General features: G+C 36.9%; 1 protein-coding gene across 4 annotated transcripts in view; it reads left to right on the top strand.

Annotated features, from left to right (window-relative positions):
- Nucleotides 1-27,321, top strand: part of LOC113037741 (serine/threonine-protein kinase MRCK beta-like) — a 70,030-nt gene that overhangs the window by 20,010 nt on the left and 22,699 nt on the right. For all 4 annotated transcript variants that reach the window (XM_026195084.1, XM_026195085.1, XM_026195086.1 and 1 more), the window contains exons 2-11: nucleotides 406-497; nucleotides 16,914-16,997; nucleotides 18,648-18,743; nucleotides 19,550-19,698; nucleotides 22,604-22,697; nucleotides 24,524-24,724; nucleotides 25,056-25,304; nucleotides 25,403-25,637; nucleotides 26,125-26,226; nucleotides 26,479-26,612. In XM_026195084.1, coding sequence (XP_026050869.1) covers nucleotides 406-497; nucleotides 16,914-16,997; nucleotides 18,648-18,743; nucleotides 19,550-19,698; nucleotides 22,604-22,697; nucleotides 24,524-24,724; nucleotides 25,056-25,304; nucleotides 25,403-25,637; nucleotides 26,125-26,226; nucleotides 26,479-26,612 — 1,436 coding nt within the window. The remainder of the gene's footprint in view (nucleotides 1-405; nucleotides 498-16,913; nucleotides 16,998-18,647; nucleotides 18,744-19,549; nucleotides 19,699-22,603; nucleotides 22,698-24,523; nucleotides 24,725-25,055; nucleotides 25,305-25,402; nucleotides 25,638-26,124; nucleotides 26,227-26,478; nucleotides 26,613-27,321) is intronic.

Raw genomic sequence — 27,321 nt, 5'->3', positions numbered from 1 at the left:
GGTTAGGTTTAGGGGTAGGGTTGGTGTAGGGCGATAGAAATTATGGTCTGTACAGTAAAAAAACTATTACGCCTATGGAGAGTCCCCACAAGGATAGCTGACCAGACTGTGTGTGTGTGTGTGTGTGTGTGTGTAACAAATATAAACATTACACATTTATATTATATAGCCTAAAATTTTATCTTGGATGTGATTTAATCATTTGACAGCACTATTTGGCCATAACTCTAAATCGTAATTATATATTATCATTATCGGCTTATTTGTATCTGCCAAAGTTTTAATATTGGTGCATCAATTTCAAGGATCAATTTCAGGATCTTTCTCTATTGGCCATTTCAAAGTTTTTTATTTATTTATTTCCAACCATTAATCATAACTAATTCTCTCCATCTCTCTTCACAGTGAAGCCATTCACAACCACTGTGAAGGAGATGCGTCTTCACAGAGACGACTTCGAGATGCTCAAAGTGATCGGCAGGGGAGCCTTCGGAGAGGTAAGGTACTCTGCGAACCCTCGCTGCTATTATGGCATGTGTAAAATTGCAGGGAAATCCCCTCTGAATCATGGCAGCCTTTGCCATATTGTGTGTATTTCGTTATTTCAAAGCTTTGTTTTCATGACCCATTTTGTGTGTCCAATGAAAACCCCAAACTATCAGCATAGTATTCATGTCCCCCTCAAGCATCTTATCAGCAGCCACAAACCAAACCCCTTCATCTCATCCGAGTTTCCCTTCTCTCCCCCTGACAACTCCCTGGGGATCTCGGCCTGGCGTTGGACTGCTATTCTTGGGCCGGCACAAATCTAGGCATTTTAGACTGCTCGTTTGTTTTACAGGGGAATGTGCTACTCGTTCCTGCAGTAAAACACTTGGACTATTCCCTTTTCACACACTGCACTTTTCTTTTCCCCTACCACTCTGTCTTCTATCACTGCTACATTTTCCTTTTTTGCTTTTTCCTCTTCCTCCTTTTCACCACAATGGAATTAGATTGCTCTCAGTGGAAAAACCTGTCCCGTGTTATGAAAAAACATGTTATTTAGTCCCTTATGTAGTGTTTTTAAGCTTCAGTACACTCAAAACCAACATTTTAATACTATTCCACTTGTATTTTTTTGCATCATTAAGTATGTTTACATGTATGGTTATAATTGAAGTACAGAGTGCAACAGTCGGGCTCTGGAAGTAAAAATTCTATGAATTGTCTCCGTAGGTATATTAATTTTTAAAGAGAACTTATAAACGGTTAAAAAAAATCTACTGTGAACTACTTGGTTTGAATTGATGGTATATATTTGTTTAACACTGGATTTCCTGGTGACAGTCTGTTCCTCATGATTCTCCCAAATCACCACCAATCAGAGACATGCAAATCAGCTCTTTAGTGCCATCCACTTCTGTGAAGCACTGCAGATGACATAACTGAGTCACTATAGCCCCTTTCACACTGCACGTCAGACCCGCAATATTCCCGTAACATTGCCTGGTCGCCTTCTGCGTGAAAGCAACCACGTCCCGGAATTGATTACCGAATCGAACCCGGGTCGGGGACATAGTAACATTGCGGTAATCGATCCGGAACGTGCGCTGTGTGAACAAAAGCCAGATCTAATTCCGTATCGAAGTGATGACGTGCGTTATCGCGCGACTCTTTTACCGGCTGTTTTTAAGGAAGATCAACATTCGCGACGAAAACATATGTGCAAACTGTAATGAAGCAGAGATCAGTTAGTTCCTCACTTTCCGCGCTGACTCAGAGATCGTTTGCTTGCTTCAGTTAAAGTATAACGTGCCAAGCATTGTCAACTCGTGCATTACATGTCACGCGCTGATGTCACGTGTCGTTACGGGATCTTCAAGGGTTGTGTGTGAAAGCACGCACATATACCGGGTCATCACTGGCAGTGTGAAAGTGCCAAATCGAGTGACCAGGGAACAATTACAGGAACACTTTACCCCTGTATTTGCTGGAATGGCAGTGTGAAAGGGGCTTATTAGGGCTGCAACAAACGTTTATTTTGATATTTGATTAATCTAATGATTATTAGAACGATTAATCGACTAATCATCGATTATTTAACTGATTAGTTATTAGACATTTATTGATTATTCAGCTTTTGCAATTAAAATATTTACACACATTCTAACAAATAAATTAAGGTTAATTAATTGAGCTTTTGAAAGTCGTATTAAGTTTTTACTGTTAATTTATACAAATATATTTGGCACATAAAATGAGATGACCGAGAAATTGATGACTCTCTTATTCACCATTTAATCAGCTATATGAAAAAGTAACTAAATGCGCTTCATTCTGCCTAGCATCTCTTTTTGTAAGTCATATTTTAAAAAAACAATAAAGGTAAGTGAAAGGACGTTTTCTTTGTGGAGGAACTATTTAATTAGCATAATCTCGTAACATAATCTCTCTTAAAATACCTCAAAGGGTTATGGTAATCAAAACAAAAGTCCTGAGCTAGATCAAACCAAACTAAAACTTTAATGAAAAAAAACCCACAAAAAATGAAGATTTAAGGATTAGCTAGCTCCACACTGGAGATTTCTGCTTTATAACAGAAAATCAAGTTGTGATTCTAATGACATTGAATCTGGTTTCTCATGTTCAGTACTGTAAAGTTGCTTGATTTAAGGCTATCTATTGCATGAAGTACTGTTATATAAATAAACGAGATGTGACTGGACTTTACTAGAGTGCCTAAGTTACATCCACATTGCTGTAATCAAATGTGTTCTTGAGTGCTGCTTTCACACCATGGTCAGTTTCTGTTGTTTATTTTGTTATTGAGAGGAACTCACGCAGCATATATTAACAAATTCATCCAAACGCCGCTCAGCAGCTTCAGGTTAGGCTGCATTTACTCTGAACTGAAGCGCTGTCTACTCTTGAATTACATCTGGGAGGGCTGATTTACAGTCTTGCATTACAGCGCCTTTAGGTCATATGAGATCAAACGACTACTCCACAACAAAAATATTTGTCGTCAATTTTTTATTGTCGATGATGCAGACTAATCGTTTCAGTCGTAGTCACAATATATAATGGATATCTTTAAATCATTTGTTTTGTTTTCTCTGTTGTTTTCAAATCAGTAGTCATTCACAATACTTCAAGGAATTGTAGTTCTTGCTGCCGTTAAATACATTAAAGGGATAGTTTACCCCTAAATTACAATTCTGTAATCAATTATTCATCCTCATGTCATTCCAAACCTGTAAGACCTTTCTTCATCTTCAAAACACAAATGAAGATATTTTGAATATATTGAAGATATTTTTAATATGATGAAATACGAGAGCTTTCTGACTCTGCATAGACAGCAATGCATTTACCACGTTCAAGGCCCAGAAAAGGTAGTAAGGACTAGGGCTGTCAAAATTGCTCAAAAATGACGTTCGAATATTCCCTCTAAAAAATACACGAATATTCAAACTATTCGAACATCTGGTTGCACATGTTGTCAATGCGTTACAATGCATTACGTCAATAACAGGCCAAAATAATACAAAGAGACATAACTACTTGTATAGATGGTCTATTTAAGTTTAAACATATATGACAACGTATTAACTACACAAAAACAAGGAAATCAACTGTCCAAGACTGCAGACCTTACGCTCTCTCACCCTCACGTTCTCTGCGCATAACGGTTTAAATGAACAAACTAATTTTTGTGCAAGCAATTTAAGGTTGTGACTGTTGTCCCAAATATAGTAGGCTTCATTCAGTGATCGAAACAAATATTATTAATATTAATTGAAGTTTTACAGCATATAGAACTGACATTGAATGCTCAGAGCGAGCTGTGCTGTGGTAAACATGAAATATTCCTTGACATGAAATGATAAATAATCAAACCTCGGATCCATTGCTTGACAGAACTCCGCGATACTGATTGGTCTCATGTCCTTACAAATGAATGTTATGGCCTCTTGTCGTGTTGCAGACAAAGAGCTTGCGGCAGGCGATGCAAAGTAACGTTAAGTGTAAAGACGTGACTGTTTAGCTGGAGTTCCACACATTATGCCATGCTCATTTGGGTGCACATTTTTGGGATGTGACCTCATGTTGCTATTGGTCGAATGGTATTTTACCTCACACAATTTTACCTCATTTTCTCTGCTGCGGTCGAGTTGGGCTCTGCACTTGCTGGCATCTTCCATGAAGACGCGTCAACTTTCAGCAGTGATGCTGTGCCAGAGAGTGCGACTCCTGTGAGGCTGTGACCTGCCACTGAACCCTCAGGCGCGTTAGCACGCCAACTCTCAAAGCAGACAACCACGCCTCTACTACCGTGGGCCTTTTTTTCGACACGTGCGTGGTGCTGCTTATGATGTTTACGAATACTGTATAGCATGCGCATTTACATCCGGTTTCTATGTCAGAATGCCAGTTTCTGCATCAGCAGCATCACACCCATGCGTTATGATACTTTCTTAAACGTGCATTAGGTGTGCACAATATATATCAGCCGATGATTAATGCGCATCTCGTCAGTAAAGCCAGTAAATTTCTATCAGGTGTGTGATTTCACATAGAGCAGCTGTTACTACAAAGAGCCGTTGTTAACTGACAATCTGCGCAAATCCACGTTCATTATAAGCTTGGATTTGCGCAGCTTGTCAGTTAACAATGGAGATATATTGTGCACCCCTTACGTGCATCTAAGACTGATGCAGAAGAGAATAAATTGTTGAATAAAGTAATTATTTTTGTTTTCTTTGTGCGCAAAAAGTATTCTCGTAGCTCCATGAAGATTAAACCACTGATGTCACATGGTCTATTTTAAAGATTTCCTTACTACCTTTCTGGGCCTTAAACATGGTCGTTTTTGTTGCTGCCTATGCAGGTTCAGAAAACTCTTGGATTTCATCAAAAATTTCTGAATTTGTGTTCCGAAGATAAATATCTTACAGCTTTGTAATGACATGAGGATGAGTAATTAGGCTAATTAAATTGCATTATTTAATTTTTTTGAATTGTCCTTTTAAATACAGTCTTTTACCTTTTGTCTTTTCAAATACTTTTTTGCCTCAAAACCAAGTTATTAGTTGTGATTTACCTCATAGCTGGTTGGTTTGGTTCATGGTTTGTAACTCGTAAATGACTTAGAAACATCCCTATTGGAAATTAAAGGGGAAAGGACTCGTGGAATCAAGACTGCTAAAGAAGTGGACGGTTATTCTGTTGCACTCTACAATCTCCATCTGACTGTCCGATTATGTATAACACCATGTGTGGTCAGATATTTGAAGAATGAAATGTATACTACATTAATCACACAATGCTTAGCTAGATATAGTCGGATTAATGAGTGTACTTGCTAAATGAAGCCAAACTCACATTATATAGGTCTGTAAGTCTGACTTAACAAAAAAAGGACAATTTCGGCTTTAAAATGACCAATTATTCATTTTATAAAGATCAATTATAGATTTAGCATGAAACTCAAATTTCTGAAATTCACAGTAAGATAAACTATTGTGTGGAAAATAGACAGATTATCAGATATTTCTCAATTATGAGAGAAAATTTTGCTGTGTCACATATTTCTGATGTTTCGTTATACCTCTTTCGTAAATGTATGTTGTGTCTTTGACTCATTTCCCTGGGAAAATGCATCCAAAGTAAAACTTCTGCTTTTTCTTCAAATCAAAGGAAGTTAACTCGGCTTAAACAAAAGAATATAGGATGCATCACTTTTGAGGTCTGTGGTTAAACTGCTTGTTTATCATTAGGTTTTGCTTGGATACCACTTAATGCTTACAGTCTCTTAGTTGATGACAAAAACAGTGAAGAGGATGTGCATGGGAACAGATGAAGTGTTCGTCTAAATGCTCTGTACAACCAAGTTCTCCTCCTTACCATAGATTCCTGTCAGGAATGTCACTTGTGGCACAGGAAGCAGGGCAGGACGGTGCAGCTTCCAGGAAAGGCTCAGGAAACCAGAACCTTCTCCAAGGAGTGACTTTCGTAAAAATAGTGTTTCACTCCGCATGCAATTTGTGTTGTTCATTGTCCCTTCCTCAGCCATGAGACCTCAATAACCCTTCCTTCTCAGTCCCTTGGCTTTTTTTTTGTGAGCGTCACGTGGTTCTTATGATGAGTCAGTTCTTTGGGGGGTTTTGCAGTCTTTCTGTTATCATCAAGCCAGGCTATTGTTAGTGTGCTGCTGCTTGTGTCGGTTTCAGAGCACTCGGACACATGGTGCTGCTGTTTTGTTCCCTCTCCCAGCCGTTTCCTGTGGTTCTAACGTTACAGGATGTTCTTCCAGATAAATCTCTTGCATTTCCTGTTTATGATTGATGGCATGATCCCAGCTTAAAGGCTGAAATTTGGGACTACTTAAAGGAATAGTTAACTCAAAAAAAAAATCTAGAAAAAAATATAATGTCACTGCAAGCTTGACTTTCTAACTTCTGGGAAATGGCAAATCAGATGCTCAGCACAGTGTCCAGGCTGCTCTTGTGTATACAAGCATTATTTTCTGACCATAAAAGTACAAACTGGTCCGTACAACTCTTACACTATATTCCAAGTTTACTGAAGCCATAAAATAGCTGTTGATGAATAGCTGAAAATTTTTAAAGGTATAGTTCACCCAAAAAAAAAATTACCCCATGATTTACACATCCTTAAGCCATGCTAGGTGTATATGACTTTCTTCTTTCAGATGAATACAAGCAAACTAATATAAAAAAAATGCCATGGCTCTTCCAAGCTTTATAATGGGGGCTGAGATTATTGAAGCCCAAAAAAGTGCATCCATCCATCAATCATAAAAAGTGCTCTGCACAGCTCCGGCAGGTTAATAAAGACCTTTTGAAGCAGATCGATGCATTTGTGTAAGAACAATATCCATATAGAAAATTTTATAAACCATAATCTCTAGTTTCCACTAACTGTACTGGGTTGCGGTACACAACAATTAGTGGAAACTAGAGATTATGGTTTATAAAATTTTCAATATGGATATTAGAGTTGTTCCGATTCCGATACTGCTATAGGAAATATCTCTGATACCACAACAAATTCTGGCATCGGTGAGTACGTGAACCCATATACCGATCCGATACCATTTTCTTAAACAAGACCTAGTTATGACCGCTAGCTTTGCCTAACCGCTGCACGGTTCTTCTTCACTGCTCAGAATGCATTGCAAACACAGGAAGTTGTGCTGTGTTGCCACAAGCAACCCCTGTTTAGATCAGAGAAGAAGAAATGAAGACGCTTTAGCAGCACTGATCTATATATGACTGTATCGCTCGTCGCATTCTAAACTGCCAACAGACAATGAAGCCGCTTCTATATTATAGATCAGTGGTTAGCAGTATGTCTCTGTAGTACCGGTAGTTACCGACTCCTGAGTATATTCGGTACCCGCAGCTGCGTTCAGTAGCTCCCATGTTAGTCAAAGCGCAGGGCTCCAGACAGTAGCCGAATATATACTAGTGTCTGTGAATATTAAACTGCAAAATACTATTTAAATATTACTCCTGCAAATTCTACATTTCTGTGGGTGACGGGCGCAGATGCGCGGGAGCTCGCTGTTTTGTAAACTCTGCCGTGTGTCACCATATGAGGACACGTCATATCATAAACCCAGACAATCAAAGATCTTCATGGCAGCCCATTAAAATAAATGTTTGGTTTAACATGGGTAAATTGACAATATATTAAGCTACTGTTGTAGCCTACAGTAGATTTAGCTATGTCTCTATGTATTAATAATAATAATTATGCCTAGACGGTTGCTTGTTTTTTTACTTGTTTTATTGTCAAGAGATTATCTGATTAATATATCTTTTTTTATATATATTCCTAGACTTATTTGTTGCAAATTTTTTACACAGTTATATTGTAAAACTAAAATACCTTTTTTAGTTTGCGGTGTTAAATTTTTGGCTGCATCTGAAGTTCTTTTTCGCTTAAGAAAATAAATACTGTCAAATTCATGTCAGATAATAAAAATACTGTAATGAATACAGTAGTTCACCATGTATTTGTTCATGTTTTATTAAGGGATCAGTCTGAAGCACACCATAAAATAATTCTAGCAATTTATACAGGGCTTGTAGTATATACAGCTGAACAGATACACACCCAGGTATCAGATCAGTACTCTGTATCGGCCGATACCCTGAGCCCAAGAAGCATCATCTCTGGCACCGCACGTGAAAAATAATTTCCCAACTGAGAAATTGCATGTGAACTCAAGTCGGAAAACTCTGATAATACAAATCCAACAAATCTTTGTAGTAAAGAGTGTCCATGTTGTTTTCACATTCCAACTTGGGAAATGAGAGCATCTGTGGACTGCTTGAATGCAGTATTTACACTTGCTAAACAAGCTTGTTTTCACATTTCTAAACCTGTTGTCCAACATAAGAGAAAATTATAACCTTTTTACTCTAACACCAGTCATATGCTTCCTTTTGTGATCTGATGTGAGTTGTCACAGAATGAGGCAGAAAATATGTTCCATAGGCTACTTTAAAAAGAATACATCAATTAGCAACAGATTATAAATATACTCGATAATTATGAAAATACCAAAGATGACTTGAAAAACAGTCAAACTATATTGTCTCAGTCAAGGGTTTGTCTTTGTTTTATCATTCAAAACGTTTATATGTTCTGTTTACTCCGTTACAGCTGTTATAGCAATGCCTTTGTCCATATAAGGGATTTCCTGTAAGGACATGAGTTCCGCTCTAATGTAAACTGCTAATTGTTTAGAAAGGATATCGGCACATTTTCGTGAGACCGGTGCGATATCGTGAGACACACCGGATCTCGAGAGTTCTCGTACCACGAAATCTCTTCACATCCTGTCTACTCATCAAATACTGTATGTTTTTAAAATGACACCACTTTTTAAATACCTGAAAGTACACTCTTAACATCAGTCAGTCAAGCATTAAAATATGATATCTGGATAATCAAGTATTATTTAATAATAGATCTTTATTAATTATAATAAAAACTTTGTAACCATGTATGAATGCATAGACATTTTAACTGAATTTAGGACTGGTAATGGTGCTTTGTTGGTCATTTAGTGTTTCTGTAAAAAAAGGGGGGGGGGGCACTAGCAATAATACTGATAAGATGATGATGATGATAATAATATGAACTCTACAAATTAATCTATTAATATTATATTACTCTAATAATTTTAATATTAATTACTTGCAGTACAGACCAAAAGTTTGGACACAACTTATCATTCAGAGAGTTTTCTTTATTTTCATGACTATGAAAATTGTAGTTTCACACTGAAGGCATCAAAACTATGAATTAACACATGTGGAATTATATATGGAATTATGTACATAACAAAAAAGTGTGAAACAACTGAAAATATGTAATATTCTAGGTTCTTCAAAGTAGCCACCTTTTGCTTTGATTACTGCTTTGCACACTCTTGGCATTCTCTTGATGAGCTTCAAGAGGTAGTCACCTGAAAAGGTCTTCCAACTGTCTTGAAGGAGTTCCCTTGAAGGCACTTGTTGGCCCTTTTGCCTTCTGTCTGCGGTCCAGCTCACACCTAAACCATCTCAATTGGGTTCAGGTCCGGTGACTGTGGAGGCCAGGTCATCTGGCGCAGCACCCCATCACTCTCTTTCTTGGTTAAATAGCCCTTGATGCCTTCAGTGTGACTCTACAATTTTCATAGTCATGAAAATAAAGAAAACTCTTTGGATGAGAAGGTGTGTCTAAACTTTTGGTCTGTACTGTATATTAATCAGGTTGTGTGTGTTTGCTCGAACTGATTTCCAGCCAGTGAGATTGCCGTTTGTGCACCACTACCGGAAAACCCGGCAGTTCTTTAAAGCTGAAAAAAAAAAAAATCCGAAGGAACTCCATTATTTTAAGAGGAAAATACAACAAAGAATATAATTTACATGTAGCGCGTCAATTCTGCATGTATGGTCTCATGTAGAGATCGACTGATATGGGTTTTCTATTGCCGATGTTTAGAGGTCAGGGTCAGCCGATGGCCGATATGCGCTGCCGATTTTTAGGGCCGATATCTTGGAGTTTTCCCCTTGATTTGCATGCATAAATGTCACCCTAATAATAAGTGGATGCAACGTGGGAACAACACATTTTTTCTAAACCTATCATCATTTATTGAGCACTGACTTGAACCATCTCTTCATTCATCTTAATTTAGTGCACTGCACTGTATTAAAATAAAAAAAATTATCCAAAGTTAACCAAACAAATCAATAAACTGACCAAGTATTAAATATATAAAACGGGTTTAGCGTATATATGTGTATGTGTGTATGTGTATATATGTATGTCAATCATTTACATAAAAGTTTTAGAGCGTTTACATTTATCCAGTAGAATTTTTCAAGTTTGTTGGAACATTAATGTCAATTTAAATATACATTTAAATAAATACAATTTTAGAAATAAAAATCAATTAAACTGAAAAATATATAAAAATAAATATATAAAAAATAAATAACAGTAGTGCTGCAAACACACTAGCAACATTTGACACAGAACATCTAAAGTGCATTCTAATTTCAAACTTGTATCGCAGTCTGTTCATTATTAAAATAAAGTACAGTCAACCAAACATTTTAAAAAGTTACACTGGTCAGTTTAAATACACCGTATACCGGTCCTCTCTGCTGTTATGCCAAGGACGTTTTTGCTCATGTGAAGAGGATGATTTTTTCCGTCTATTTACATAAAATAAAAAATATTATAGTTTAACATTCAGATACATTGCGAATATGGAAACAAGACGTGTGCAGAACAAGACGTGAGCAATAACCTCCAAAGATCTGGCACAATCTTTTCACTCTAACCTCTTTCCTTCATCATTTTATCTGACAGGGAAGCCAAAATGCGCGGGGCGTTCAAGCTCCTCCGCTCGGCATTATCACTGAGTGTGGACTGAACATGCGCAACTTTTTTTTTTCTTATCATAAATCAATCCGCGGATCACGTGTGTGCCGAACTGAAGATATTGATCCGAACGGATCACGGATCAATGATGATCCGTTGCACCACTACTATAGTGTCATTTGAAAACATTGCAGTTGTGTTTTAAAATACAACAATGAGCACCACGACACCATTTAAAGAGGCGCATTCAGCGGTCTCCTTGACAGGAAACATTCAGCAAAGTAAAATGATCTCTAACGTATGGCGCGCTCTCTTCATTTTATCAAATGATCATAATCACATTTATTCATTTTACAGTCCTGCTACTAGCATTTTATTCATACTAAACCCCTTTAATTCGGGTGAGAACGCTTTTTTTCCAAGTGGCTTTTGCACAAGAATAATACCACTGCAGACGCATTTTGCAGCATTAAGGTTATTAATTGATCGTTAATTTAAACGATGATCATGGAAATTATCAAATATTGACATCCCTAAATACAAATGAGTTGGATGGAAAACTGGTTATTGTCTGCATCAAACCATGCTTCCGAACAAATGTCATTCACCATTCTGGGCAGCTCCAGGACAGCTGTCTCTCAGAGCACGGTGCTGTCTGTGAGCGGGGCGGAGTAACGGAGCCCTCATTTATGCTGCAGTGTTTGTGAGAGCTGCCAACTTCTCCACCCCATTTACAGAGTGAAATTCTCTGACTACCTTTATCTCCCAGGTCTGTTGTTGAATCTTCCAAAAGTTTTGGCTTGGGGTGCTTCACATGCAGTGGCAGCAGCAGCACTTTCCACCGCGCCAATAACGCGGGGCTGCCCGCCGACGTGCCTGACTTTAAATCGGCGCTACTAAACACTGATATCGGCCAATGCCGATATATTAAAAAATTACAAATATCGGCCCGATATACCGGTCGACCTCTAGTCTCGTGGACTCAACGGACACACACACGTGGCAGCCATTGTAAGTCCATAAGACCACAAGTGCATAAGAAGTGTTCCATTTGGGACACGGCCTAAAATGAATAAAAAAATAGCACAGATCGTTTGAGTGCTCAGTCAGAGTGTTTGAAAAAATATGTGTGCTAAACTTATACTTAGCCTCCAACTCACACACTGGCAGGTGAAATCTGAGAATTTATTAGCCATTGGCTAATATTAGACAGTGAAGATTTAGTCGCATATTCAAATGATTTTATCGCAATGTAGAGCGTTACTATTGTTGTAGAGAGAGTGCCATTCCAGCAGATGACTTGTAGCATAAGCGGCATTTTTTAAATGTTTTCTAAATAATTGAAACCAAGGAAAACTGAATTAAGTGCTACATTTAAGAATCTAATGTGTTCTTGAGTGTAGGAGATTTGATAATGTTTGATTTTTAAGAGACTGTAAATAAAGCTCTTAAGTCATATAGCTACTTTTGTTACTACTTTTAGCTTGACTGGTCATCTTGGAAAAGTAAATATCTGGGTTTGTAATGACATGTTTGAGTGTATTAGATGACTGCATTTTTATTTTGACTGTCCCTTGAAAGAGTCTAGTGTTTGACGCATTCTTAAATGGCACTCCTTTGTGCCTCACCTGAGACTCTAAATAATTATTCTGTTAAATAGAAAACGAAAGAAAAACATGGAACAAGGAGAATCAAGGAGAACTAGATTGAAGCAGACTTTTTTATATATAATTTCACATTGAGTCACTACAGTCCAGACATAACCACCTGTAATAACTGCTACAGAGTGAGAGTTCTACGTGAGTATGAGTGCTGATCTCTTTATCTGTTGTATTGATTGAATCACTCATGTAAAGAATGATTAGGTCAAAGTACATGACAAACCCTGTCCTCAGTGTTGATTTAGAGAAGACAGTGGCTTCTGTTCTCTAAAGGTATACTAACAAAATTAGGATTGTTAATTAAGATTCAGCTCCACACGCTGGTATTTATCTGGCAGAAGTCTAGTGTTTTATTGTTGCAGGGCTTCTGATGTTCCTAAAACATATTGAATAGTGTTATTATTTGGCATTGGCTTGGCCAGTATCAAATCTGGTATATATTACACAAAGAGAAATGTATTTATCTCAAAGAGTCTATGGATACTGATTCTGAACTTTTATTGGATTGAAAGTAGGGTTGCACAATATTATCGGACTGATATCGGAATCAGCCGATAATGGCTTTACATAGTCAGTTATTGATGTCCTAAAATAATTTAATAAATAAAATAAATAAATAAATAAACAGGTCAGAATCTACAGCTTACATGGAAAAAAATTACAAACATGACACTTGTCAACTAAATAATTTTATATATACTAATGTATTCATGTGTAATATATTCTAACATAAGCTCTAAAAGATTTTCAGAATTTGTACAACTCTTTTGCTTTAGACCTTCTACAAATGTTAAGTCTTAAAATAAAATGTTAGGGATAACACTTTTCTGGGGGAAAAAAATAGTGATTTAATATATAGTTAATTTATTGTTATTTTCAAAGCTTCCATGTACAGTCAAAAAAAACCTTCATTATTGTTTAATTCTAACAATTAAGTTCTTGTTAAAAATGAACGAAAATTGTAAAATATTTCTCCACAGGAGAGAATTGGTGTTGTTTCCGATTTAAAGGAAATATATCAGTATTGACGAAAATGAGTTGAAAAATAATGCCATATCAAATATAGGGGGATAGGCGATATATCTAACGACATGATCATGCGCACCTAGTCAGTAAATCCAGTTCCGTGATTACCGCTAAATTGCCATCACCTGCTTTTAAATGGAGAGGCATTTAATAGACAGAGCCGTAGATCACTGACAAGCTACGCAATATCGCGTACACTATCGTAGATGAATCGCCATTGATAACGAACCCGATATTGCGTATCATATCGTAAGATATATCGTTCAGCCCTAATCAAATATCGGCAAAAATCCAATATCGTGCATCTCTAGTTGAAAGCTATGAGATTGTTTATATCAGTGTTTTCTGGCTTTCAAAGGGCTGACAGTTCACCAAAAAAATTTTAATTCTGTCATTTACTCACCCTAATATTATAAAAAATGTGCATGAGTATTGTTGAAAACACAAGATGATACTTTGAAGCATGTTGGTAACTGAACTTTTGTCATTGACTTCCATAGTTTTTTTTCTTTCTTTTTTCTTTCATACTATAAGTCGATGGCTGCCAGCATTGTTTGGTTGGGATGGTCTGATGGCTCAGGACTGGTTTAAGAGGGTCTTGGTATGATTCATAGGACTCTCACTTGCCTTATTGTGTCATCGTTTACACTTATTTTAAAGATGTTGTATTCATTTTTTTAAACATCTAACATTTATTCTTTCTTTCTTTTATTCATTGATTGAATTTTACTGATGGTGAGTAAAGTTATCTAGCAGAATTATCTGATAGAATAGAAAATTTGAAACCAATTTAATGATCATCTTCCCCATATGCAGTAATTTTCTGGTAAAGGTTTTTGTTTTGATTTTATAATTATATATTATTTTAATTGTTATTATTTATTTATTTATTTATTTATTTATTATTTTAATCATTCAGTTAAGTGAAAATGTGACCAGTAAAAATCTGAACTATTCAGTCGACTGGACCAGTATCCTGAATTTGTGTTATTGAGCCCAGTATCACACTCTGTGTTGCACAATTAAGGCCCAAAGCCAGTTTTAAATTTTACATTGCATGTTCAGAGTGATGCAACCCCTTCCTTGTCCTCAGGGTTTCACGGTTGCTCAGCACCTGTTTCACTGTATAGATCTGTCCGTCAGAATCTCTCTGTGAACTCTGACCTTTTGATCCCCTAGGACCTTAGCGCTTGCGTACATGATCTCTCCTTTGGACTCGAGTGCCTTGGTGACAATTGCATTGCAGTGTCCACTTTGGTCACCCACTCCTCTCATTCTCCATGTACCTCCCCTGCATTTTCAATCAGGTCAAGCCGACTGCCTTTGTGAAAATGTGTGTCTAAAAAAAGGAGAGGGGAAAAGAGGACAGGAGACCGAGGGAAGAGGAATTGGGGGTTTTCTGAGCACTCAGGGTTCGGTTTGTTTTTGTAATGAGGTCAGTTATCTGCTGCGGTTTGGAGCCTTACAGATAAGAAGTATGTGTGTGATTAAGCCTCTGTTTGAGTTTGTCGTCAAAGTGAACCTTTCAGATACTTTGATTCAGGCAAAAACACAATCAAAAGGACATCAAAGGGGGTCGAAAAGCAGAAAACAGCAGCAAGGCTCATAATTTGCCCTTAGAGTATGCAAAGTTAGCAGCGTGTTCTTTGCTGATGCAGCACATTGTGCTGTGGGCAGGTATGCGGGTGTGGGTCCACGTGAGGGGGAACACTGTTCCTCCGCTGAGGGTAAACACACATCATGTGATGTGTCCCGGGCAGCAAAGTACAGGGAAATTCATGATTCCACTTAACATTAACCGACTGGACGGTCACAGATAGCCAGTGGACAGAAGATAGCTGAATAACATTGGTCACGCACAGAGGTTTATGTTTGAAAGTCATAGGGGAAACAATGAAATCTCACAGAGATGTTTATATTGTAGATTTATGAAGCCTGGTTTAAAGGCTTGTTTTCTTAAAAAAAAAATATTCTCTGTTCCAAACTCGTATAACTTGACTTGTTTAAAAGAAAATGTTTTGAGGAATGTTCATGCAGCTATTTATTTGTTTTTATTTTTTATAGTGGCTGTAAGGCCTCTTATGGGGAGGGGGGGGTTGTTATTATAAAAATGGCCCACATGTACACTACTGTTCCACAACAAGGATGCAATAAATTGATTGAAATTGTCAGCAAAGAGATTTTATCATGTTGTGGATGATTCTATTTCAAATAAATGCTGTTCTTTTGAACTTTAAGACTCCTAAAAACTAATGTATACAAGTTTCTACAAAAATATTAAGCAGGAAATATTAACTGTGATTAACTTTAAGAATTAAGTAGCAAATCAGCATGTTCGAATGATTTCTGAAAGATCATGGGACAGTGAAGACTGGAGTAGTGACGGCTGAAATTTCAGCCTTTTAAGAATGGAAAACAGTTATTTAAAATTCTCATCTTTCACAAAATTCACGTTTTTACTGTTTTTTTTTCTAGTACATTGAGTCTTGGTGAACAGAAGAGACAAAAACATTTTGAGACATCTGGATTGACGGTCTTAGAATTTTTTTTATTGGACACAACAGTAATTTAGTCACTAATATTCAGTGTGTGGAAATAAGTGTTGTGTGCAAAAGAGATCTAATAGTGTTGGGCGAAATGCTCCATAGTCATATCAACCTATCTTCAGCCTGTAAAATCTCAGATACACAATATCATAATTCATTTTTGATTAAACTGTTCCTAAACGAGCCTAGACCTTGTCCTTAAACATGAATTGCTCCTGTCTGTATTTAAAGCTTAGGTTTCGGATCTTTGGTAACAAGTTAGTTGTTTACTAATGTCATTCCCTAATTTCACAGACTCTCACTGCATTTTTACTGCATTCTCCTTGACTGGTGTGTCTTACTTCAGGCAGGGTGTTTGCTGTCCCCACCCCACATGAAGAACTTCCAACAAGACACTCCTTTCCAACCTGTCCTTGTCCTAATATTGAGTCACTCCCCCTGCAGGGAAGATCCTAGTCACCCTTGACATTTTTTGATGTGCTGCAGTCGGATGGCCTACATTAACTGGTTCTTGAATGCCATCTCTTCTTTTTTTATGCATAAAGTCAGCAGCCTTATGTCTCAGCTTTTCCTTTTTCTGATTTTCAGAGGCATCATAGATCTAAAGCATCTCATTCAGAGAGTTTCTTTCCCCAGTGGGGTTTCGGTCTAAGTGGGCCGCAAGTGCAAGCAATGAATAAATGAGGGAAATAAAAATGCTCAAATTCAAAACCACAGCCTCTAAATCATGCTGAGATTTTAATTGTTTGTATGCATTGGCTAAATCCTCATCTCATCGGTCTAGGTTGCTGTGGTGAAGATGAAACACACCGAGCGTGTTTACGCCATGAAGATTCTCAACAAGTGGGAGATGCTGAAGAGGGCCGAGGTAAACCATTTTTTGTTTATGGCATCATCATTTGTTAGTGTTTGGAAAGATTACTATTTTTAATGTTTTTGAAAGAAGTTTCTTCTCATCAAGCCTGCATTTATTTAATCAAAAATACAGAAAAAAAATGTGATCTTGTGAAATATCATTACAATTTAAAATAATTGTTTTTAAATTTATTATACTTTTTAAATTATCATTTATTTCTGTGATGCAAAGCTGAATTTTTAGGATCATTATCACATGATCCTTTAGAAATCATTCTAATATGATGATTCATTATCAAAGTTGGAAAAAGTTCTGCTATTTAATATTTTTTCAGAACATGGAATACTTTTTTAGGATACTTTGATGAAAAAAAAAAAAGCTATGTTTTTAAAATATAAATATTTTGTAATAACAATATAACCTTCTGGTCAGTAATTTGGGGTCAGTATTTTTTTTTTCTTCTTTTTAAATAAAAGCAGTACTTTTATTCAGCAAGGATGTGTTAAATTGATAAAGTGATAGTAAAGAAAATATATTATTAGAATATTTATTTTAAGAATTGTTATTTTTATTTTGAATAAATGCAGTTCTTTTTAACCTTTTATTCATCAAATATATTAGGCAGCAGAACTGTTTCCAACACTCATAATAAATCAGAATATTAGAATGATTTCTAAATGATCATGTGATAGACTGGATGTTACATGTGACACTGAAGGCTGGAGTATATATATCTAGCATTTAAACAAGAAGTTGCCATTCATAAATGGTTTCATCAGATGAAAGCAAATATGACTATTGTGCCATCTGTGACATGTGAATCACAAACAAATGACTCTCTTTAATGAATTAGTCCAAATGATTCACAGTCATACTTCAAAGGCACTTTGAATTAGACTCACTCACTCAGTGAATATTTTAGATCCATTACTGTAACCTTAAAATGAACCATGAATAGTTGTGTACTTCAGGTGTGTCAGACTTAATATTAGTCATATTACTTATTGTTCATCTGACAATGTGAAATGATCTAAACTGGACGGCCAAAAATATCCATCTGAATTGAGCAATTCTGTAATTTGGCAACTAAAGCTGCATTATTTGCAAGAACCAGTGAGTTGCTAGTCCTGTTTTTTCCATAAGATCTCCATAGCATTTTCCCATATAGTCAGTAAATAGCCTCTTCCTAATGGCTCGATGACTGCTATCAAACCCTCTCAACTGAAGTGAATAGAAGTGCAAGGTCCTTTTCCTTTCTACTCCAGCTCTTTCTTGCCCCGGTTTCAGCCTGATCAGTCCTGACGGTGCCCACGTGCCTCCCAGAGGCATGTCAGGAGAACTTTTGTCGCTTGGGCTTGTCAGTAATCCTCTTTGAGCTTCACTGGGCTCCTTTTATTCCTCCTCACATGTCCAGAGTCCCAATTCAAACAGATATGAGATCCAAGAATAACATCTAGAATGGGAAAGTCATCACTGCAGGTGGATGTACTTTAATGTATTGAATGAGTTAATCAATTCTTGATCTCCAAAAACTAGGGCTGCACAATTAATTGAAAATGTGTTTCAGGTTTTTTTTTTTATATAAGGTTGACAAAGCAAGGTGTAGAAAAAAAAAAGTCTTGGAATGTTTTGATGTAAGAAGTCTCTTCACATCTAATGTAGACGGCGTGTTTCCGGGAAGAGAGGAACGTCCTGGTGAACGGAGACTGCCAGTGGATCACTACCCTGCATTATGCTTTCCAGGATGACAACTACCTGGTGTGTGTCTCCATCTCTGCATACACTCATTCTCATAAGACGTAACTGAATGTTTGATGTCATTTAGTGAGTTGTAAAACCTCAACACTCGCAATCTTTTTAGACCTACACATCTTGAACATTATATAAATCTAAATTATTAGCATTAATGCAATGTTATTATGTTATTTATATACTAAAGTTAACATAATATTTAAAAAATAAATGCTTTCATTTTAAATGTTAGTTTGTGACTTTACATGATTCAATAATTTATTATTATTATTTTTAATAATTCTATTTCGCTTTCATCTTAATTCAGTTTTATCCATTTAAATATCTTAAACAAAAATTTGAAATCACTTATGTATTTTTATCTTTATTTTAGCATTAGTTTAATTAAAGAAAGCTATTTTGAATAGTTTTAGTTAACAATAACAAAACTGAATGCATAGCACCCATTCTGGGTGTATTTAGTGTAAGCTATCTAGATAAAACCTCAAAGCCATATTTAGTTAAGGTAATTAATCTGTAATTATATGATGTTTAAATAATTATCAGTGTAATGATGGCCATGATGAAAATGTCATGTTTATCAGAGTGACTGATGATTATTTGTAGCAAACTCTGATAGCGCAGCCCTCAAACACGCTAACACCGAGTACTGGAGCTTAGGGCACAGGGCAATCTTTGTGGTTGTGTGATAAATATTTGTTAATCATACTACTCTTTGATGTCGTTGAGTTGATATTATGAAGTGCCGAGTCAGTGTTTGTGTAATTGAATGGTGTTATGTGATAAGGGATGATAATGTTCTCCTCCTGCAGTACTTGGTGATGGATTATTACGTGGGAGGCGACCTGCTGACTTTGCTTAGTAAATTCGAGGACCGACTCCCGGAGGACATGGCCAAGTTCTATGTGGCAGAGATGGTGCTCGCTATCCACTCCATCCATCAGCAGCGCTACGTACACAGGTGACATGATCGTGTGTTTCTGTGTGACACAAGTGAGAATCAGATGCAGACTTGATTCTTAGTTCGCTTTAACCAGCAAGACTTAGTTTATCACAAAGATCATGCTGGTAGACTGGCACCTAACTAGCACAAACCAGCCCAGACATATACATTTAGCGTACACTTTTACCCAAAGTGTCTCCTCACACATTTCCTGGTAATTGAACCAATGACGTAGGAGTTGGGATACTAGGATATAAACCTGGGGCATTCATGCTGGTCTTCTCAGTAGGGTTTTTGCTTTGTTCTAGCCGTTTTATACCATTCCCTTAAATTTATGTAAAAAGCAAATTGTGGTTGATCACTTTAAATATCATATAACCCCTTCCTGTCCAAGTGAGCCATTTTAAGCCCGAATATGCTGCAATGTGGGCCGAACTTTATGCTGATAGTCAAGTTTTTAATCACTAAAGACTAGATCCAGACAAAACGATATGCCCCTGCGAATTTACCCAATGTAAGTGTTTGAACATGTACTCACAAGCATAGCAGAGTGGTCATTGTCCCTGTGTGAGTAATGTGCACACTGGAGATCAACAGCACCTCACCTATATGTACACTCCCACATGAAGCATTTAATGAAATGACCGCAGGTGGCTGTGGATCTGTTCAGGTTCAGGGGCCTCTTCCTGGCTGCTTGTCCTGGACTGCCATCCGTTCCAGCAGAGCCCCCTCTTCCTTCCTTCCTTGGAAGCGTCACCTCTAATGCAGTAGCAATATTCAAATGGTAGTTTGCCAAAAAAAATTACATTTACTAACCTTCACCTTATTTGCAACCTATAAAGAGGTGTTTAGCAGCATGTAAGCATGTGATTATGGAATTGCAAAAGGTGTTATTTAATTAAATGAATACATGCGCTGCTTGTTTCATAGCGAGGCACAGCACTTTTACACACAAGCACCTTATGAGCCCCTATTTTCAGTGTTGTACTTTTTTCACAAGTAAATGCTGCTCCAAACAAACTCTACATTTGGGAAACAGCTTACAGTTTGAAAATGCAACATGTGCCAATAAAAGCTCAATGCACCTTATTTTAGAAAATTTGCAAAATTAAGATAAAAATAGAAGTATTTTACCGCAATTTACTGTGATTTTTTTTTTTTCGTATTCTCGACATTTTTAATCAGTGAAATTACGATATGAGTATTTCTTATTTTGTGTATTTTACTTTATTAGTAATAATACTTCTACTACTACTATCAATATTTATAATGTTGAGTAAATATATGTTATTGAAATCAAGTCCTAGTAGAAAAACTCAATATCTTTTTTTTTTTTTTTTTAAGACCTTAGCAAAATGTTCACACTGCTTTTGGATTTGAATGGCCACTGCTGTCAAGCAATATTTTTTGCGAATAACAGCCTGGATTTCAGTCTTTTTCTCTCAAAAAAACTATCATTACTTCAGAAGATTTGGATTGTAGTGCATTAATTTAACAAAAAAATTAATTATTTAAACTGATGTTCCTATGGTTCTTTTTTTTTTTTTAGATTAACAACATCAGTTGTCATTTAACGGAAAAGATCAGCATTAACTTAATTAGTCATACATGTTTGTATTGATATGAGGGTAAATAATAAAAAATAAAAAATTCCCCAACCAATAATAACAGTTCTCTTAAACACATTGCATCATTCTCACTTATAGTTAAACAGCTTGCCGGCCCAAAGCCGCTGACTAAAGTCATGCTAGCGCTCATAAACATGCGTGTGTCCACGGATACATCCCTTCGTGCTTATACTGACACCCAGTGAGGTTGTGAATGGTGTGGTGTGTGTGTGTGAGATGAGTTTTGATACCATGTTTACTCTGTACCCGCTGTGCTTGCCATGGTGCCAGGGCTGTGAATCAGAGGGCACTGTGTGTGTGGCCCAGACGTCGAGAGACAGCGACTGAGTGTGTGTGAATGGGGGAGGGTGAACAAAGGCAGGCTGTTTACATGGAGAGCAAGGCATGGCTGGGCATGGAGAAACAGCCACCCTGGAGAGCAGACGCAGGGTGGGTTGCCCACTGGAGTAATAACACCTCACAGCGCAGGGCAGCGTCAGCTGTGTGATGAACGGCGCTGAGTGCCTCTGTCAAAGCCATCTTTAGAGAGATGGTTCTTAACTGATGGCTCATGTCCCAAGAATGAGCCACAGGTCTGTGCTAAATGTGAATAATAATATGCAACCTACTGGGGTGGGCAATATGATCAAAAGCTTTCACAATTTTCCACTGTTTTTGATTCTTTAGCATTTATAGTCTTTGTTAATGTAAGTAAATAAAATACGATTCATTGTTTGTTCACAGCATATTAACAAATGTTACCAACATATTTGATTTATTTTAAATGTATCGGTTGAAATTACAAACAAATAAACATAGACAAATGAAACCTTTTGTAAAGTGAAAAAAGAGATTTATCAGCCATTTATTATATCTAGCCAAATAAGGTGGATGCCAACCTGGAGTGGTTGCGTGATATACCCTCATCCTCAAAAACCAAAACTGCAGATGGTTAAAAAGATAATGATACTACCTAGACGTCATTAATTGCAAGTTAACATGCAATGAGGGTAAACATGGTTTCACTGACCACATTGTGTTTAAATACTGAGAGCATGAAACCGCTGAAATTTGAGAGACATTTACAAACCAAAGTTGTTGATTTTCCTGGTCATTCAAAGTGATGTTAGTAATTCTACATATTATTGGGCCCATGCTGTCCATTTTAATATTCATAGTTACCTCATTAAATTGTGCTAAACAATTTGGATTTAGGTCACCACTTGATGTCCAAAGTAAAGTCCTGAAGCAAAGCCGGTTAAGAACCACTGCTTGAGTTATTTCATGCTTAAATGCCGTGTTTCCTGTTCCAACAGGGACATAAAACCAGACAACGTGCTACTGGACATGAATGGTCACATCCGTCTCGCTGACTTCGGCTCGTGTCTGAAGATGATGCAAGATGGCACGGTGAGTATGTGATGACGGGCTCAACTTTGAACTCAAATGTCGATCTAAAACCAGAGTCAGTTTGTCATCCTTACAGGGTGGTCTCCATCTGTTTGGTGAAAGCACTGCCCTGCCCTCTTTTCTCTTTCTGCTCCTGACATTCATAGAGCTGCGTTTGGCCCTGCTGCTCTAGAAGGGGAGGGCTAAGTAGAAAGGCCCATCGCTGCCCACTCCTCTGAGTCACCATAGTGCACTGATAAGACCAAGGCCAAAACAGCTTTCATCTCCTGCTCTGTGTGTGTGTGTTCTCTGTGCCAGCAGCATGTAGAAGGGCAGAGCGGGACTTTAGTTTTCAACTGAGCAGATCCCTGCATATTTGTAGATGTTACAGCTATATTTAGATGTTGAGTACAAGAGATCTTTGCAGTTATTCAAAACAAAAGCAAAATCATGATCATTCAAACTTATGTGAACTTGAGGAGTGCTTCTAAACCAGCTGTTGTCAGCATAAGAGAAGCTTTAAAGGCTTCCAACAGTTTTCAACAGGAAATAAAATCTTGCTGGTTGAACATGAAAATGAAGAAATTAAAAATAAATCATGTAATGAATTACATTAAATCATGTAATAAATATTAGTGGTGTTGTTGTTATTTTATATATATATATTTTTTCTCATTTCATAGTAAAATATTGCATTGGTAATATTTTTGTTTTTAGAAAAATATATAAATTTAATATAAATGAAGAATTATTATTCTTTCTTTTATTATTATATATTATTATTTAAATGAATTTAGAAACGAATAATAGTAATTATTAGTAGTAGTAACATATATGTTTGTTTACATTGTGCAGCCCTAAAAATAAGCACAGGACACCTGGGGCTTTAAAAAATAATAATAATACTCAATTTATTTTTTTAGAAAAATTAAATTTTGATTTTTTTTTTTACAAATAATTCAGCCATAGAAGATTGTGGTCTTGAGATCATTGTATTGGACAAGTCATCAATGTTTTGTTCCATTTTTTACTGCTGTAGTTTAAATGTGTGTACCTGCTAGAAGTCAATTTTGCCTGATTGTAGTCAAACTTACATAAAGGTGAGTTTTTGCAAACATTAAAGTAAAAGCCACAAAGCCTTCATTTTTTTTTTGTCATGGTGTCTGTAATGTTGCTTGAAGGCATCTTTATGCGTTTCTCAACATCTTTCAGTGTTATCTTAGACAGTCTTTACGTCTTCACTGCAATTAAACATTCTAGAAAAATAACCGGAGGTCAAGACATGTTTGGTACGTGTTTTATGGGCAAGACTGAGCAAGACTTGGCATGGTGAATATCATGCATCTACGTCTTGATAGTAGTGTTTTTGTGCACTACTGGTTAATGTGTCTATAGTTGTTGTCACTTATTTAAAGGCATCAAGAAGTTCAGGCTCTGTAAGATTTTTTTTTTTTTAATGAAATCTTAATTTAAAATAAAATTGTATTTGTCCCTATAATGGCAAAGCTGAATTTCCAGGATTATTACTCCAGTCTTTAGTGTCACATGATCCATTAAAAAGCATTTCTAATATGCTGATTTGCTTCTCAGAAAAATATTACTTATTATTATCATCAATGTTGAAAACAGTTATGCTGCTCCATATTTGTGTGGAAACAAACTATGAAATAATTTTCAGGATTCTTTGAATTGAAAGTTCAAAAGAACAGCAGTGATTTGAACTAAATCTTATAACATTATAGAAATCTTTCTGGTCACTTTGAAAAGCATTCATTTTAAATTTTGAATTGAAATGAAGAGCTCTTCAGCCTTGTTTGTGACCTCACTTCCTGTTGTCTCCTGTGCAGGTCCAGTCATCAGTGGCTGTGGGCACCCCAGACTACATCTCCCCTGAGATCCTGCAGGCCATGGAGGACGGCATGGGGAAGTACGGGCCGGAGTGTGACTGGTGGTCTCTAGGCGTCTGCATGTATGAGATGCTCTACGGCGAGACGCCCTTCTACGCTGAATCCTTGGTGGAGACCTACGGGAAGATCATGAACCACGAGGTGAGATGATCTATCATTTTGTTTTTGGTGTTTGTCCAGTTTACATGTTCCCCACTACTGAAAAAGCAAACACACATTAACAGTCTCACATTTGCATCTTGAGAAATTAGAAATTGCATGAACCACAGTGAATCCATCAATAATGTTTATTTATAGCCTGTAAAAATAAAGTGTAAGCTAATTATCGTGACAAATAACGTTCCGGCTATAACTCCTTTGGGATACATAACATGGTTCATAAAATCAGGACTGCCCTAATTTTATCGGCATATCTGGTTAACCCCGAGTTGTGGTTCAGTGTTGAAAATCTGGTCTGATTTGCTCTATTTAGGAGCGTTTCCAGTTCCCCTCTCACATCACGGATGTGTCGGAGGATGCTAAAGATCTGATCCAGCGGCTGATCTGCAGTAGAGAGCGTCGGTTGGGTCAGCAGGGCATCGAGGAGTTCAAGAAGCACCCCTTCTTCTCCGGCATTGACTGGGAGAACATCCGCAACACAGAGGCACCGTACATCCCTGACGTCAGCTCCCCCTCAGACACCTCCAACTTTGATGTAGACGACGATGTGCTGAAAAACCCGGTAGGTTTAACTCATTTGATGGAGAGAAAAAAAAAACCTTAAGTATTCTGGAGTGCCATTTGTATTTAACTTTTGACTCTTTCTGTTTCCCCCTGCAGGACATCGCTCCGCCAGTATCTCACACAGGTTTCACCGGCCAGCACTTGCCCTTCGTGGGCTTCACCTACACCACAGACAGCTGTTTCTCAGACCGCAGCAGCGTGAGGAGGGTGGCGCTGGTGGATGGAGGCGCCGGGGAGGATCTCCAGGATGGGGGTCTGCAGGTGGAAGCCTTTGAGAAGAGGATTCGCTGTCTGGAACAGGAGAAACAGGAGCTCAACCGCAAGCTGCAGGGTAATAAATATAAACGCCATCTGATATCTGAAGAATGCATTCACAGGATTGGTTCATCCAGAAATTTTAATTGCTATCAGTTACTTAGAAGACTTTTGTTCATCTTTGAAACACAAATGAAGGCGTTTTAACGTAACTAATAGATATAAAATAATTATATGTGAATAAAGCCTGAATTAGTCTGTTCCTTATAAAGTGACTTGGATTAAACTGCTTTGTTCATAGGAATTACTTTAGCAATCTCTTTATGAACTTTTTGAATCTACAAAAACAGAAATCTCTCAGGTTTCATAAAACATCTTCATTTGTCCTGAAAGTGGTTTTGATGGCAGAATCGTTTGCCAAAAGAATAATTTTTGGTTGAATCATCACTAAGCCATTATTATATCATCTATCTGGTGTAGTAGTTTTGTTTCATTTTGTAAATCCATCAGTGAAAAGTATTCTGAGAATATACTGATGGTTTGTTCCGCCCTTGATTTCCTAGAATCCACTCAGGCTGTTCTGTCAGTGGCTGGCACACTTGGTCGTGATAAAGAGATAAAAAAACTCAATGAGGAAATCGATCGGCTGAAAAAGAAACTGGCAGGTAATGGGTCTCCCAATCCTTATCTGTATGATATGATAAAGTCTGTTATGAGTCTTGTCAAAGCGCCACACACACGCCTAAATTATAGATTAACTATGATCACACATTCATAGAAAAAAGTCTTTGTGTCAAGATTGCGAGACAGTGCCACTTCCTCTTGTCAGAAGGTCTTGATTTGATTATTTGGCTGTACATTTGTGTCAGCTAATAAGTCACATCCAAGGTAACTCTGAGTAACTTGTCTCTCCTCAGACTCTGATAGGCTGGAGCACCAGCTGGAGGAGGCGGTGACTCTGAGACAGGACTTTGAAAGCTCCTCCACCAAACTAAAGGCCCTGGACAAGCAAGTCAAAGCTCTCAAGCAGGAGAAGGAGGATATCCATAAGGTACGAGTGACTGGAGAGTTGGGTTCCCAGTCATTCCTGAATGCAAGAACTGCTTTCTTGTAGTATGAGAAATTATCCCCACAAATGTAAATATTCCTAAACATTTTTAGTCCTGCATGGGAAGCGAAAGGAATTTCTGATTTTAGTTTACAGTTTTAGTTTCTGAAAAGTTACATTTGATGTTTGTTTCTGTATGATGAAGAACAGATATTTGGGAAGAAAAAGTCATTCATTGGTAAATGAGATGCATTTACTCTTGGAAAAGTTATTTACACACATCATTTGAAATACATTTTTAATAGTACCGTCAGAAACGATTAATCATGATTATGTGCATTCAAATCAAGTTTTTTGTTTGTTTAATATGTGTACTATGTTGATATATTTATTTTGTTTATATAAAAACACACATGCAGTATATATTTAGAAAATATTTACATTAATCAATTTATTCATATAATTTATATATAAATATATTTAGTATATAAAGATACAATTTTTTATAAGTATATACATGTATGTTTACTTAATATACTTAATATACGCAGTACATGCACATATATTACATATTAACAACCATCCAGTAACTACACTGACTTAAGTCACACAAGCCTTAAAAAGAAATGAAAATGCACCTTATTCAACTTATTATATGTGTCTAATTTTGAATCTAATTTTGTATTATGCATTCGTGCATTTTTTTTTTTTT

Source organism: Carassius auratus, chromosome 20 (genome assembly GCF_003368295.1).
Source record: "Carassius auratus strain Wakin chromosome 20, ASM336829v1, whole genome shotgun sequence".
NCBI lineage: Eukaryota > Metazoa > Chordata > Actinopteri > Cypriniformes > Cyprinidae > Carassius > Carassius auratus.
This window is presented reverse-complemented; position numbering and strand designations above follow the sequence as displayed.